General features: G+C 49.0%; 1 protein-coding gene across 1 annotated transcript in view; it reads right to left on the bottom strand.

Moving 5' to 3' along the window:
• Positions 1–13,917, bottom strand: part of Galnt18 (polypeptide N-acetylgalactosaminyltransferase 18) — a 310,769-nt gene that overhangs the window by 150,012 nt on the left and 146,840 nt on the right. The window contains exon 2 of the mRNA XM_041667178.1: positions 4,740–4,932. Within this exon, the coding sequence (XP_041523112.1) occupies positions 4,740–4,932 (193 nt within the window). The remainder of the gene's footprint in view (positions 1–4,739; positions 4,933–13,917) is intronic.

Raw genomic sequence — 13,917 nt, 5'->3', positions numbered from 1 at the left:
CACGAATTATAGGCTCAATGTCCTTTATTTATGGCTAGAAGCCAAATATGACTGAGTACATCCCATGTCCCTTAAAGAGCAGAATTCTATCTATAAACAAAAACAGGGAGGCTAGGTAACTTACTGGATGAGGTCACCCAACTTTCCATCAAGAAATTTGGTTTTGGAGGCTAAAGAAGCAAATCTGACTACTTACTAATCTATAATCTACACAGAAACATTATCTGTCATGGAACCCAGCATCTCTCCCAGGGTGTGCAGCCCACTTCCTCTGTGTCCCTTACAATCCATTTATGAAGATAAGGTCCAACAGTAAAGAACACTGTCATCTTCCTCTTGTAAGATATTACATAAAAGTTTGAGATTATTGCTTCTTCAGGAACAACTAATCACACTCTCGGCTCACAAGGAGCTTCATTAATGCTAGGGAGAGTCAGAAGGCTCTTCCCAGAGTGCTTCAGTTCTAGAGTGATCTCCCAGTCATGTCTGTACTGTGAGCATTTCCAATGTGGGCAGCACAGCCCTTAGAAGACTGTTTATTTCACCTCTCGTCCTGTGCTTGCTTCTGGCAGCAACCTTCTTTCACAGACCTCTGCTTCTCCAGAGCCAACATCCCAAGTCAGAGCAGCTCTCCTGGGCAGGATCTGGGAAGGGACAAGATGGTATCTCGGAGTCCTGAGAACCCATAAATCACTGCCTCTGCCAGAGCACCTGTGAGAACCTGAGCAGGTTCTGTGTGTGTGTGTGTGTGTGTGTGTGTGTGTGTGTGTGTGTGTGTACACGACCAGAGATCCTTGGGGTAGGGGAATCTCAGTCCCTCTCCTCCTTGTTTGTGTGAGTCAGGCTATCCTCGTTCCATTTCTGTTGCCATGAAAAGTTCCCTGATGACGAGCAGCGTAGGGGAACGAAGGGTTTAGCTGGCTTATGATTCTGAGTTACAGTCCATCATTTCAGGGAAGCTAAGGCAGGAAATCAAGCAGCTAGTCACAACACGCCACCAGTCAAGAGTAAAAAGAGAATAGACGCGGGCTTGCTTGTTTCTCCTGTCTCACACAGTTTATGGCTCAGCGCCTAAGGAAAGGAGCTGGCCATAGTGGGCTGGGTCTTCCTTCATCAACTAACAGTCAAGACAATTCCCCACAGGCCAACTTGTCCTACATAATTCCTCAACGGAAACTCTCTTCCCAGGTAATTCTAGCTTGTGTCAAGTTGACGGCTAAAAATAACACAGGGTCTCTCACGTCTTCTGCATGCAATTCAAGGAATCCACCTGTCTCCACCTCCCCAGTGCTAGGATTGCAAACACGCCATCACACCAGGTGTTCTGGCATGGGCTCTGGGAATAGAACTCAAGTCATCATGTACTTTACTGATTTAATCTCTCTCTAGCCCAAAGGTTTCTCAGTCTTGTAAGGGTTTAGCGTTCTCCCATATATAACGGAATGGTAGCAACTGCTGGATGTGGCATGAAGATCAAGTCCAGCAGCAAGCTGCAGGAGAGCATATGCACAGCCCTGGCACGCAGCACAGGCGCTCTCTGCCAGCCTCAGGGCAGCATCACCAGCAATGCCATCTAGCTGTCCAGCCCTAGCATCCCAGCTCCCACTGTAATGCCCTCCCACTCTAGGACCATTACATGCTCCCCAGGGTCCTAGTGCCTGACTTCTTCGATGCTACCATCCTGTCCCATCCCTCCCCTGATATTGGCACAGGATCTCTTTCTCTCTCTGGCTCTGGATTTGGGCTCAAATGTGGATTTGTCATAGTTGCTCTCATTAATGGTTGTAGAAAATAGACTTACTCTTTAAAGACCAACTTCAAATGCCCTGGCCCCAGTGCCTAACACACTTGCCAATCCAAGAGCCAGTGTACCCTAGCGCCTGGGAGGGAGGGATATGGAACCCAGGGACACTGGAGAGAAAGGACTCAGGAGTGTCTGAAAGTCCACAAGCAAGAGATAGAAAACAGCCATTGCCCAGGGTTCTGCCCTGAGCTACCTTAGAGGCAGGCCATAGCATTGGTTGCCATGGAAACCAAAAGATTTGGTACTGGAAGCCTTTTACTCATCCCCACACACCCCTTAGGGCAGGCACTTGCCCTTGGATTCCTCCGTGACCACTGTTTGGAAAGAACAACCACTGCGTGAGGAAAGAGCATATTGAGTCTGTCATTGCAACACAAGGGAGCCGAGGGCAGGAATGTGCCATTACCTGATCTGCCATCACTGGGGCGGCAAACCCACCTGCCCTCACGGTTCCTGCGTGGCCATTGCATGGTGCTCCTGCCCAGCCGCTCCCATACCCATGTGTTCAGTGGTGTCCCCTGCATCACCACCGTCCTCACTCCCCCAGGGACTGAGGGTCCCTTGATCTCTTCTCAACTTCATTTTCTCAACATGTTGCTATTTGACTTAAGTCCACTCAGACACACAGACAGCCAACGTGCAGTTCGGTGACTTCTGATACGTGTGTGGAACACTGGCTTGCTCTTTTCTAATTTTGCCCCTGGTTATTTTGGGGTTCAGTGGCAAAAACAAAGGGTTTAGACATTAGAGACAGGATAGGGCCCATACTGAAAACTTCACATTGGCACCTATTTCACTGCCCATAAGGGACATAGTGACACTCAGCTGAGCAGGAAGGAGGTGTCTTCCCTTCAATCCTGAGGCACTGTCTCTTTCTAACTCAGAAGGGAACAAAGAAGTCACTGCCCAGACCTCAAGCTTCTCAAGGGGTAGTCTTTGGTAATATGCTGTCTTTTGGTGGTCCACTGGGCAGCTATGTTCCTCAAGAGTCTGATGTAGTATGATCTCACCCAACGCCACTGGAGGAGAAAGTCTCTCTCAGATGAGGTAGAAAAAGCCATTGCCACTTCTGTCTCTCTTTCCTTCCCTCCAGGAGAGGTGGAACAGGGAGGTTCCCTCTAAGTATTACGTTCCAGGCCACTTCCCTGCCACAGAGACCACCGAAGTCAAGGCATGCATGGGTATAAAAGCAAGGCCCCCATCTTATTGGAAGTCACCAGAATGGTTTTTCCCTAAGGGTACCAGCAAGTTCTGCAGAAATCTATCTTGTCTGGACTCCCACGCAGTGTGCTCCAGGAGTCTGGCCTGCCTTGTGCTTTGCTGGTGTCCGGTAAAAAACTCCATGTTCAAGAAATGCTCATTCAATGAAGAAATCCATGAAACTCAGGGACCAACTGAATGAACCCTTCACCGTGACAGTGCTTTGTTCTGAGCACAGGCAGATGACAAGGGTTGGATCACAGAGGCCATGCAAAGGAGAGGCAGGAGCAGAGGGCATACCCCATGGGAAGCCTCTCTGGGGGCAGGTACTGTAGCAATGCAGCATCCCAAGCTTTGATAATGGGTTACTGTTTTCCAAAATAGAGATGCAGACCCGGCCCTCTCTGAAACTGGTCAGTCAACACTTAGTGCTGTGGAAAGCAGTCCCTTAGCCCCATGACAGTGACACAAACTGCCACCTCACCTCGTGGCAGTACAGCACAAAAGTTACCTGACCGAATTCTGTTGCTAGACTGCCTGACTTCCCACCCCAGCTCTGAGTCTAAGGACACCGGGCAGTTTAGGCAGTCTTTCCGCGCTCCCGTTCCCTCCTCTCTGCAATGGAGACTCGGTAACCAAGTGTGTGCCGGTTTCTGCGCACACAGACATAAAACTTATAAAGTATCTTTAACACCCCCCACGCACACACACACACACACACACACACACACGCATGCATGCATGCACACACACACAAACACGCACACACCCTTCTCCCCCTTTGTAGGTCCCCAGATCTGCAGCCACCTTCTCCTCAGGCCAGGGACAGCCACACTCCACCATCCAGCACTCAACAAGTGCTCAGTGAATGTGGATGGAGCTGTGTTGAACTCTCTCTAAGCAGTGGTTCTCAACCTTCCTAATGCTGCGTCCTTTGAATACACTTCCTCCCGTTGTGATGACCCCCAACCATAAAATTATTTTTGTAGCTACTTCAGTACTGTAATTTTGCTACTGTTGTGAATTACAATGTGAATCTGTGTTTTCCAATGGTCTTAGGTGACCCCTGTGAAAAGGTCATTTGAGACCCAAAGGAGTTGCGACCCACAGATTGAGAACCACTGATCTAAAAAGCCATACCTTCTAAGCTCAGCTATACAGTCTTTCCTGAAAACCCCAAAGAGAAACTTACTATGGTTTGCAGCTTTAAGGAACATTTAAATATGAGGAGGAAAGGGGCAATGAAGATATGGGGGAGCTCACAAAAGTTAATGAGATTTTCTCACTATGGTACGTGCCCAAATTTTAATAATTATGAATTATAAAGATTCTAGCTGAACCTTAAAGAAATATCTTTGTGTAACAAAAAGACAGACTTCTCTGTCAGATGTAATGACTTGTTCACCTTGGAAGACAGATATATTTTTTAAAAAACTAATTTAAGGAAAAAAAAGTTCTAGTTAATTGGTTTAAAATGACATATTAGTGGGGCTGCTAGATCATTCTGGTGCCTATAAGGGATAATTTGTGTTATTAATCCCCAAAATCTCTAATAGAAGGAAGCTGTCCCACTCCTTAGCAGAAGGGAAACTGAGGCCGAGAGGGTAAGCCTTGGCTGAGATGGGAAAGAGACACAGGCATCTGGCCCTCCCCCGAGTCCTGGCCCTGTTCCAGCACTGTGAGGATCCATGGCCTCATAGTGAGGATAGAAAGAGCCTGGCCACTGACTGCTCACCCACTGGGTCTGAGGTCTGGCAGGGGCCGGTCGAGGGGCAGCCGGTCACTGAGGTAGGCGTTGTAGCCGTAGTACTGGAACTGCTTCAGGGCCACACGCCGGCCTTCGGGGCTGAGCTCCTGACCCCAATGTGCAAACAGGGAGGAGTCCGTGAAGGGCTCAGTCTCTGCCTCCTCAGGCTTGGCAGGAGCCTCTGGAGAAAGAAGGGACAAGGAGACAGTGGGTCAGAGCGGAAGCCTGCAGATGCCAACACCAAGCCTTTTCCCTTCCTTCCATGAGCCCTTCCTCAAGGAGTGAGTAGAGAAGGGGATTTTCGTGGTTCTCAAAGATTCATTCACCCAGGAATCTATCATGCCATCCACCCAATAACTATTGCCTTCAGAGATATAGAAATATACCCAGCAGGGGCTACCACGAAGTGGATGATTATGAATCTGACATGCTAACACAGAAATGCTGCATTTTCCAGTCTATTCTTCTGCCAAGAATATTGGCCCAGCCTCCTAGGTGGGCTTCTGCTTCTTCCCCAGACTGCCCTCTTGCACCACATCCCCTGGAGTCCTGGACCGGCACCACCTAGACAGGGACATCCAGACCAAGGTAACAGCAACTTGCTACACACTCTTAGAACTGCTCCCTGGACTCCCAGGGATTATGGAGACATCCCCCTTCAGGTTCAAAGGCAGTTCAGGGTTTCCTAGCATCTCCCCAGGCACACGGAGGGGTTGTTTCTGGCTAGACCATTGGCTTTGGGTCTGCCTGGTCAGAGATTCAGATTCTCTTCCACCATACCTGAGCTGTGAGGCCACAGTGAGCACCAGCCTCCCTAAGACCATGCCTCCCTTCCTTCCAAGTGAGATCACAGATCTGAGACCCGTGAGGACTGCAGAGGATAACACATGAAACACTTAGGTGAGTGTATGTCTCCCAGTGAACACATAATCCATGGGAACCGGGAGCAGCAACAGGAGTGGGTCCCCTAATCCCTCTTTGATGCCCAGTAAGAGGCCTAGCACAGCTTTTAGGCCAAAACTTAAACTAATGTCCTGGGACAGACAGTCAGGAAAACCACTTAAAGAAATGACAGTAAACAGACATCTAGTCCAGTGGAACTGGTGCCCTCTATGCCATGAACACAGAAGGTGGAGCCCAAGGCCTGGAACCAGATGGAGATCTGAGGATGCAGTAGTAAGCCTGGACCAGGAGAGACAGTTATAGGGTACCTGTTGGGTCCCCTTGGCTGTCTGTATAGAGCTGTATGGAGATGTATTAAAGAGATCCACAATAGCCCAGAATGGAGTATACCAAAGGTGTGTTTATTTGGGGATAAAACACAGTAAGTATAGAGATTCACAGTCCTCTGTGGGCACTGGAAGCAGGGAACCAAATCCAGCAGAAAAAGGGGCATGCAGGCCTTTCACCTGTGCTTATAGTACCTCAGACTATGCCCCAAATGGGCCGGTATCTAAAAGGCTACTGATGAAGGAGTTCCCACAACACTAGTAGGTATACAACACACCTGAAGACACAGGCTGGAAACAAGGCCAGGGTCCTCAGGTCTTCCAGATCTGGGCACTCGGTGCTCCAGATGGCCACTTACTCTTGAGTCACTGTACTAAGAGCTGCTCTGGGAAGAGTGACTTTGCCTGCTCACAGAGGGAGGCTTCAAGCTCCCAGCATCCCTGGCACCCCAGAGGGCTTCAGAGGCAGGAAATCTGACATGGCTAAAAGTGCTTGGCAGTTCAGAAAGCAGACCCAAGCGAGGCGATGCAGGGATGATATATAGGAGTGAGAAGAGATAGATGCAGGCATAAAAGGACTCTTAGTTGCCCACCAAACTCCCAGAGGGAGCAAGCATGAGAACTTCTCCTTTGGAGGCTCTGACCACCCACTGGGTTGGAGGTGTAACTCATTAACATCAGCCCAGCCTGAGCCATGGCCTTTTCCTAAACATGCCTACACAGATCCTAACTGATCCTCTTCGGACACACAGAGAACACAAGATATGTGCCTGGGTTCACCCAGAAGGAAGTAGATCTTGGATAATTCCATCCTGGAGCCCTCCCACTCTCCCCCTCACTGTCCCCACACACAGTGGACCCCCCACTGCATTTTATGGGCTGTGCATTGCAGCAGGCTGGGACCCACAAGACAAGGTGAGTCATATCATTACCACGATCTACTGAGGAGCACAGTAAGACCCACAATGCATTTCTAAGGGGTTTTAAGATGTGGGAGCCAGCCCAGTTCCAGAATGCTCCATTTCAGACCGGGGTGCACCTGCACATTCTCCCCATGAGGCCTGCTTGCATGATCTTGAAGGTCCTCATTATCTCTACAAAGATGGATGACTCATTTGCTCAAACGGGGGGGGGGGGAGCAGTAAAATCTAAATCAGTGAGCCAACTGAATCATATAATATTTAAAAGAAATGGAGTTTTATTGCTCTCAAACGCCTAAATGGATATTACCAAGTAAAATGAGATCAGTTAATGAAAAAATTATGATTCACAATTAGGCCTGTGTTGCATAATAATGTATTACAAACAGATTGAAGACAGAGGTTACAGCACTGTGTCCCCACCTTGTTACTTGGTTTGGGTACAAATGATTGCCAGCATGCTCTTAAAGATGAACTTGGGGACTGGGAGAGGGGGTCGTGGTGCAGTTGGTGAAGTTCTACAAGAAGCACTCGAAGTTGATCCCCATGTCAAAAAAGAGCCAGATGTGGTGGCATGTGCTTGAAGTCCCAGATGTGATTGCACGTGCTTGCAATCCCAGTGCTGGGGAGGCGGAAACAGCAGACACTTGCTGCTCACTGCCCAGGCCTTGTAGTCTACCTGCTCGGTTCCAGACCACAATGTGGATGGTACCTAAGGAGTGATACCCGAGGTTGTCTACTGGTCTGCACATACATGTGCACCATGTGCATGCACAGACATGCACACACACAACACACACATCATACACACATGGTGAGCTAAGGGAACTAGGAAAGCAATATTTGTCCCATATTTATATTAAATATTAAGTTAGCAGACAAATAATATGTTACATGATGACCTTTTCATATGTACACGTCAATCTACTTTGTTCTTATCCTCCCGCACCCCCAATGCCCTCCTCAAGTCTCCCTTCCCCACCTTTGACTGAACCTCTTTCCCCTCCAGACAAATCATTTTTTTTTTTTTGTTGCACATGCATTCCGGTACCCTCTTTCTGCTCAAGATCACTCCCTCCTTTCCCAGAGCCCTCTTATGTCCTGCAATGCACCCTGTATATAAATTTCAAGACTAAATTTCAAGACTTAGGGGAGGTAAGTCTTGGAAAGGCCAGAGGGCCTGAGCTGGTGTGGACCAATTGCTAAGCTGTGGGCATACTTTCACAGGGTAGAGATGACTCTCAAGAATCCCCTCTGAGTGTCCCTCTTTTCCTCACAGCTTTGGGCTTTTTCTCAGAAGCCTTCAGATCTCTTGGCCAGACAGAAATCTAGGTACAGACTTGGTCTAGCTGGGAGCCCCCTGGGTCCTGCTCAAAGCCAAGCCAGTGCCTCTGTAGTGTGGTTAGAACCTGTGGCTTGCCAAGTTCTTGGCAAATGTGTATATTGTCAGCCTGTTTCCTGAGACAGGATCTCACTGGAAAGCTCTGGGTGGCCTCACACTCTAGGATCTTCTGTCTCAGCCTCCCAAGTACTGGGATTCTAGGTGTGTGCTATCGCACACAAGAGAAAATAAATTCTATCTCTCCACTATCCCTTCATACACAGGCCCCTGTAAACAGAATAATGAATTTCTAGGGCACTTTTTCAGCTTGGCAGTTCATCCACGGCAATGCCCAGTCCTCACTGTATATATCTTATTTTCCTATTTTCCAGAACGTTCTACCACTGGTCATATAGCACATACAGGAAATGTTATAACACTATTTCAGAGCTGCGCCCACAGACCCTGACACCCACACATGCAAATCTATCCTAACTGTCTCCATGATGATTCTCTGAGGCAAGGGAAAAGTGGGGAAGGGAAGCAACTGCAAAACTCTGAGCTTCAGATAATCTGTCAAGCACCAGGAGCACAGGTGGATGCCCTGCTGAGCCTTTTGAATCTGGCTTTGTAGCTAGGCCCTGGCAGTGCTGAGAACCCAGGACAGAGAGACAAGGTTGGATCTCTGAGTGATGCATGCCTTGCAGGGTTGTCCAACCCTGACCTTCTCTGACTGTACCTTTCTCCAAGCCCACATCCCTCGAGAGCCTCACAGTGGGAAGACATTTGCCAGCTCTTGCTATAGCTGCAAGAGAAGCAGCTTTCTGGAGAGATTGCAAGAGAGCTTTGTAGCCCAGACCTCTTCTTCAACAGAACCCAACACTCATCTCTGCCGTCTGGATTCCAGCACAGGGCTCCCAGTACATAGCTGTTGCAGGAGGTCAGAGTGGCTTGGAGTCAGACCACAGAGCTGAGGAGGCAGACGATACCACCACATGGGATGTGACTCATACGGCTGAGTGTTCACCAGTTGTCATCTAGACTATATGGCAGGTTTTCTGAGAGCGCAGCGTTGCTTCGCAGTGCTTGATGGCACTGCCGCAGGAACCAGATGGAACCTTCGTGTTCCTCTGATTTTCCTCAGGTATTGGTGGCCCTCTCGCTAGCACAGCACACACTAAGATGGCATTGAGAGCGAGTGAGGAGTGACCCAGCTTTGCCCAGGGGCCAAGTCCTCGGTCACTGCTGTTTCTGTTTAGCCTCAAGTCCTGTTCAGAGCTGTGGTTGTTGGGGACTTGGTGACAAAACCCGGAGACAGAAGCAACAGGTGACCAAGATCCTGAGGACATGATTTCTAGGCACTGAGGTCTTGTGTTAAAGTTTATTGGGAGGATGCTGCTCCTGTCTCTTGGTCCTCCTCCCAGACATCTCTTGGACTCTTGTCTCTTCACTCCTGGGCCTGTCATTCATGGCCTCTGAGCAAGACCCAAAGGAGATTCAAGCATGTTTCTTTCCCTTGTGGATTGGAGCCACCTGCCCAGGAGCTGTGGGGGAGGATGCTGTGACCTTGGCTTTAAACCTGTGACTGGAGAGGTGGCTCAGTGCTTATAACACACTCTGATCTTCCAGAGGACCCAAGTTTGGTTCGCAGCATCTGTGTTGGGTGGTCCCCAAATGTCTCTAACTCCAGTTCCGGGGGATCAAGCTTCCTTTTTACACCACTCCCTGTCTTTAAAAACAATTTTGCTGAGATATAATTTGCATATCACGATGTTCACCCTGCTTAATGTCCAATTCAGTGATTTTTAAAGAAGACTCTTCTTCAACCCCTAAGATGCCTCTGTGCATGCTTTATTTGGAATTAAAAAGCAAAGGGCTAATTGAATGTCTAGAAGTGAACAGTTGCTCAGCAGCTTTCAGCGAAGCCCTGTGTGCCTGTTCCCTGCTGGGAACAATTCACCTTTTCCCCTAAAAACCTGGATGCTTGCTGGGCCTTTCAAGGAAACCTAGACAGGGTTTATAGTTCTTCCCATTATTGCCCATGAGGACAAGCTTCATGGAATACCCAAGGAGAAGTGACAGGTGCAGTCAGTGTCGGGACCCTTCCTTCAACACAGGTCCACTGTGCAGCTCCCCTACCCCAAAGCCCCAGCCTGGGACGTGGTCTCCTTTTCCTCCGGCTAACACTCAGACTCAGGTCCAAATCCCAGCCTTGTCCTGGGCCCAGATGAAGCGACGCCCTGAGCCCTGTGGCTATAAGGTCCCACGTTTACTATTATCCTAGAATTCTGGAAATGGGAGTGTGATGGGGTCTCACTGAGCTAAAACCAATGTGTGGACAGGCTTGTTGCTCCTAGGGGCTCAGAGAAAATCTACGTTCTGCCTTTTCCAACCTCCCTAGGCTGCCAGATTCCTAGCGCATGGCCCTCATTCCGTCTTTATAGCAGCAGGCCTTACTCCTCACAAAACACTGGCCTCTTCTGCTTTCTCCTTCCCCACTCCCTCAGAACCTCCCAGTCACTCAGGAATGCCATCTGCTTGGGATGCTTCCAAGGTTAAGGCCAGCTGGATTAAGCATTTCACTTTAATCTGCAGCCTGACTTCCCCTTTCCACGGAGGCTGGAATGCCCATAGATTTCAGCAGTGCACACAGGCAGGTTTCTGGGTGGCCACCATTCTGCTGACACAGTCAGGGCTCAGTGGCTTGGCCCCACCTCCCTCCACTCTTGAGAAGAGGATCAAAGACTCTGTCCCAGGGCCTCAATGAGGCAAAGGAACCCTAGCGGATACTTGTTGTGTCTACTGCTCACTCAACCCCAGCACCCACATTGACTGCCCAGTGCAGTTGGCAGGAGTTGGGCAGAGCTGCTGCCAGTCAGCGCAAGGTAGAGGAATCAGGGCTTGCATCCTGGGAGGGAACCAAGATGTGAGTGGACAGTCCCAGGCAAGTAGGCTGGATGTTAGAGGGTTTTCAGGCCTTAGCTGGGGTCCTGGGGAGAAGGCTAGGTGGGTTTATGTGTCAGGCAAGCTATTGGATGGCAAGCTCACTCCAGGGATGGGACAACGGCTTTTTCCTGAGTGTACTGACTCCTGACTGAGTCCTCCCACCCCTGCACGGAGGGATTCTGAGTACGGTTGTGGCTGAGCTCACAGTCAAGATGTCTAGAACAAGCAGGGGCAGTCAACACTTGGTGTGTGCACAGTCACAGACAAGGAAACAGAGTGCGCCAGAAACTGTGCACAATAAAGCTGCTGGGAAAATGCTCAGATTTCCCCTTCAAGCCGATGAAATAAAAAGTACTTGCAAAAATCCTCATTTTAGGGAGTGGCGAATGAATGTATCTTAGGAACTTGGATTTATGAGTGCCATTACTTACTTCTTTAAAACCACCCTTTCCTCCTAGAATTCTGCCGGCGAGATATAATGAACTCTGAAGCACACACCATCATTCTCCTTCTCTGAGAGCTGACAGCCAGGAGCCTAACACCCAGGCTCCTAAATATACACCTCACGTTCCCACATAAAGCACCCAGTGTCCACACATCAATTTCCGGAGAATGAGCTTGCTGGATCCACCCTCCCGGCCTTTGAGGGCCACACTTCTCCTGATGGGGATTCACAGATCCATCTGTGGGAGAAAGATACGAGTCCCACAGCCGACCCTTTCTCCGCACAATTCTCTCTGAAGTGCTGGGACATGCTGCAAAAGGAAGCCTGCACCCCTGGTACCCAGCCCCAGAGTCCCCTGTTCAGGAGTGCTATGCGGGTAGGAGAACCTGTATTCCATGTATTACAGATACTACTGAGGCTGTGGGCCCAGGGTCTCACTACGAACATCATGCGGTGACACAGAAAGGGGTAAGGAACACTAGTGGGAGCCGTAGGCCTGCTCTCTAGCCCTGACTCTCAGCCCCACACTGGGCAGGGCTGACAGGCCATCCCCTTCTCTAGGCTTGTTTTCTCATTTATAAACACAACGTTATAACAATATCCTTGGTATCCTAACATGTCACTGGCACTAGCTCACACAGACACATGGACTTCTAGCTCAGTTCCTCGTGCCTAGAGAGGTTAAGGGACTTAATTGAGCCACACAGGTGGAAGCAGTGGAAGCCAGAACTAAAGCTCACCAAGCTGCTGGACGCTTTGTTCCTTGGTGTGTGCCTTCTATCACCCACAAAGACCCTGCAAAATAGCTGTGGCCTCTGATAAATGAGTAAGTATTTCCAATATGTCTGAGATGGCCAGAAAAGAGCCTACACCAAGGGCAATCTGGCAAATTCCTTTCTGCCTCCAGAGCTCCCCAATAGGGCAGACGCCTGTGCCCAGATCTTACAGTTGCTGGCGGTAAGGTGGGCCTTCCCATGCATTTGGGAAGGGGCTAAGGATCACTACCCAGGCCCTGGTGCTACTTTGCCCCATATTGCACTTGCTGGCTGTACACACATACACAAATGTGTACATATACTTAGGCTCACACTTGCAATGCACATGCACACTCTATCCCTCCATGCACACACAGGCATGGACCTGAACATGTGCATACATTCATGCAAACACACATCTCCACATGTGAACACTCATACTCATGTTCACATACACTTGTGCATGGGCATGCTCTTATGAGTATACTCATGTGTAGGGCCACACAATATATATGAACATACATGCATATATATCCTCACACTTGAATGTGCATACTAGCATACATGTATACACAGACACACAGTTACAGCCTGCAGTACTTCTCAAAGGCTTGACCCCAAAGCAGATTCTCCTGTTCCAAGTGCCCATTCAACACATGCAGCAAGATCACCAAAAGCCAGCTACTACAATGAGCAGACAAGAACACCATAAGCTTAAAAAAAATTCAACTTAAGCTGAAATATTTTGGGGCTGTACTCTGCTTAAACAGTCCACATATGAACCTTAATATGCAGTTTGGTCTGAGTCACAGCCTAGTGAATCTGGGGTTCACTCATATGTGCCTGGGTACCCAGCCAGGGCAGTTCAGGGATGAGCAGGCCATGACTCCCAACAGCTTCTGTCCATTGAACATCAATGTATGACATTTCTCAGTCATAAATCTCCCAGCCCAGCAGCCATGGCTGAACTGCAGCATGGAAAAGCAGATTTGTCTGCGTCAGGCTTTGAAGCCACGTCAAAGCAGCCATCAAAGGAAGCAGGCCATTTTCAAACAAAATCCATTTCTCAAGCATGATAGCAAAAAAAAAATATTTATCACATGAAAGATGTGAAACCTGTATGATGTCTTGATGCTGTGTTAGTCATGCAATGTGTACCCCCTGGAACGTCTGCAAAAGCTACCATGCCTGTGATTTTGAAAGGGGTGTGTGTGTGTGTGTGTGTGTCCTTTTCCTCTAGCAAATTCTTAATTTCCCAACCTAGCCATGCCGCCTGGGCACCAGAAACTGAGGAAGGAAGCAGACACAGTCTACAGTCAGACAGGCTCAGCCAAGGGCTGCACAAAGGATCTGTGTAAGTCTGGGACACAGCGAATGGGCCCTGTGCTTATCTGCTTATGTCACAATGGACTCTGAAGGGCATCTGTGCTGATTCGTCTGCACAAGGTCAGACAAGGCTGCAGCACTGGGTTTCAGGATTATCCACAGTCTGCACTTTCTTCCATTATTAAGACTTTGCTCTACAAATGTTCTCTCTCTCTCTCTCCCCC

This window comes from Microtus oregoni, unplaced genomic scaffold, assembly GCF_018167655.1.
Source record: "Microtus oregoni isolate MIOR12 unplaced genomic scaffold, Mior012 000016F_ref0000370, whole genome shotgun sequence".
Classification (NCBI taxonomy): Eukaryota; Metazoa; Chordata; class Mammalia; order Rodentia; family Cricetidae; genus Microtus; species Microtus oregoni.
The sequence above is the reverse complement of the archived record's forward strand: the minus strand, read 5'-3'. Positions and strand labels throughout refer to the sequence as shown.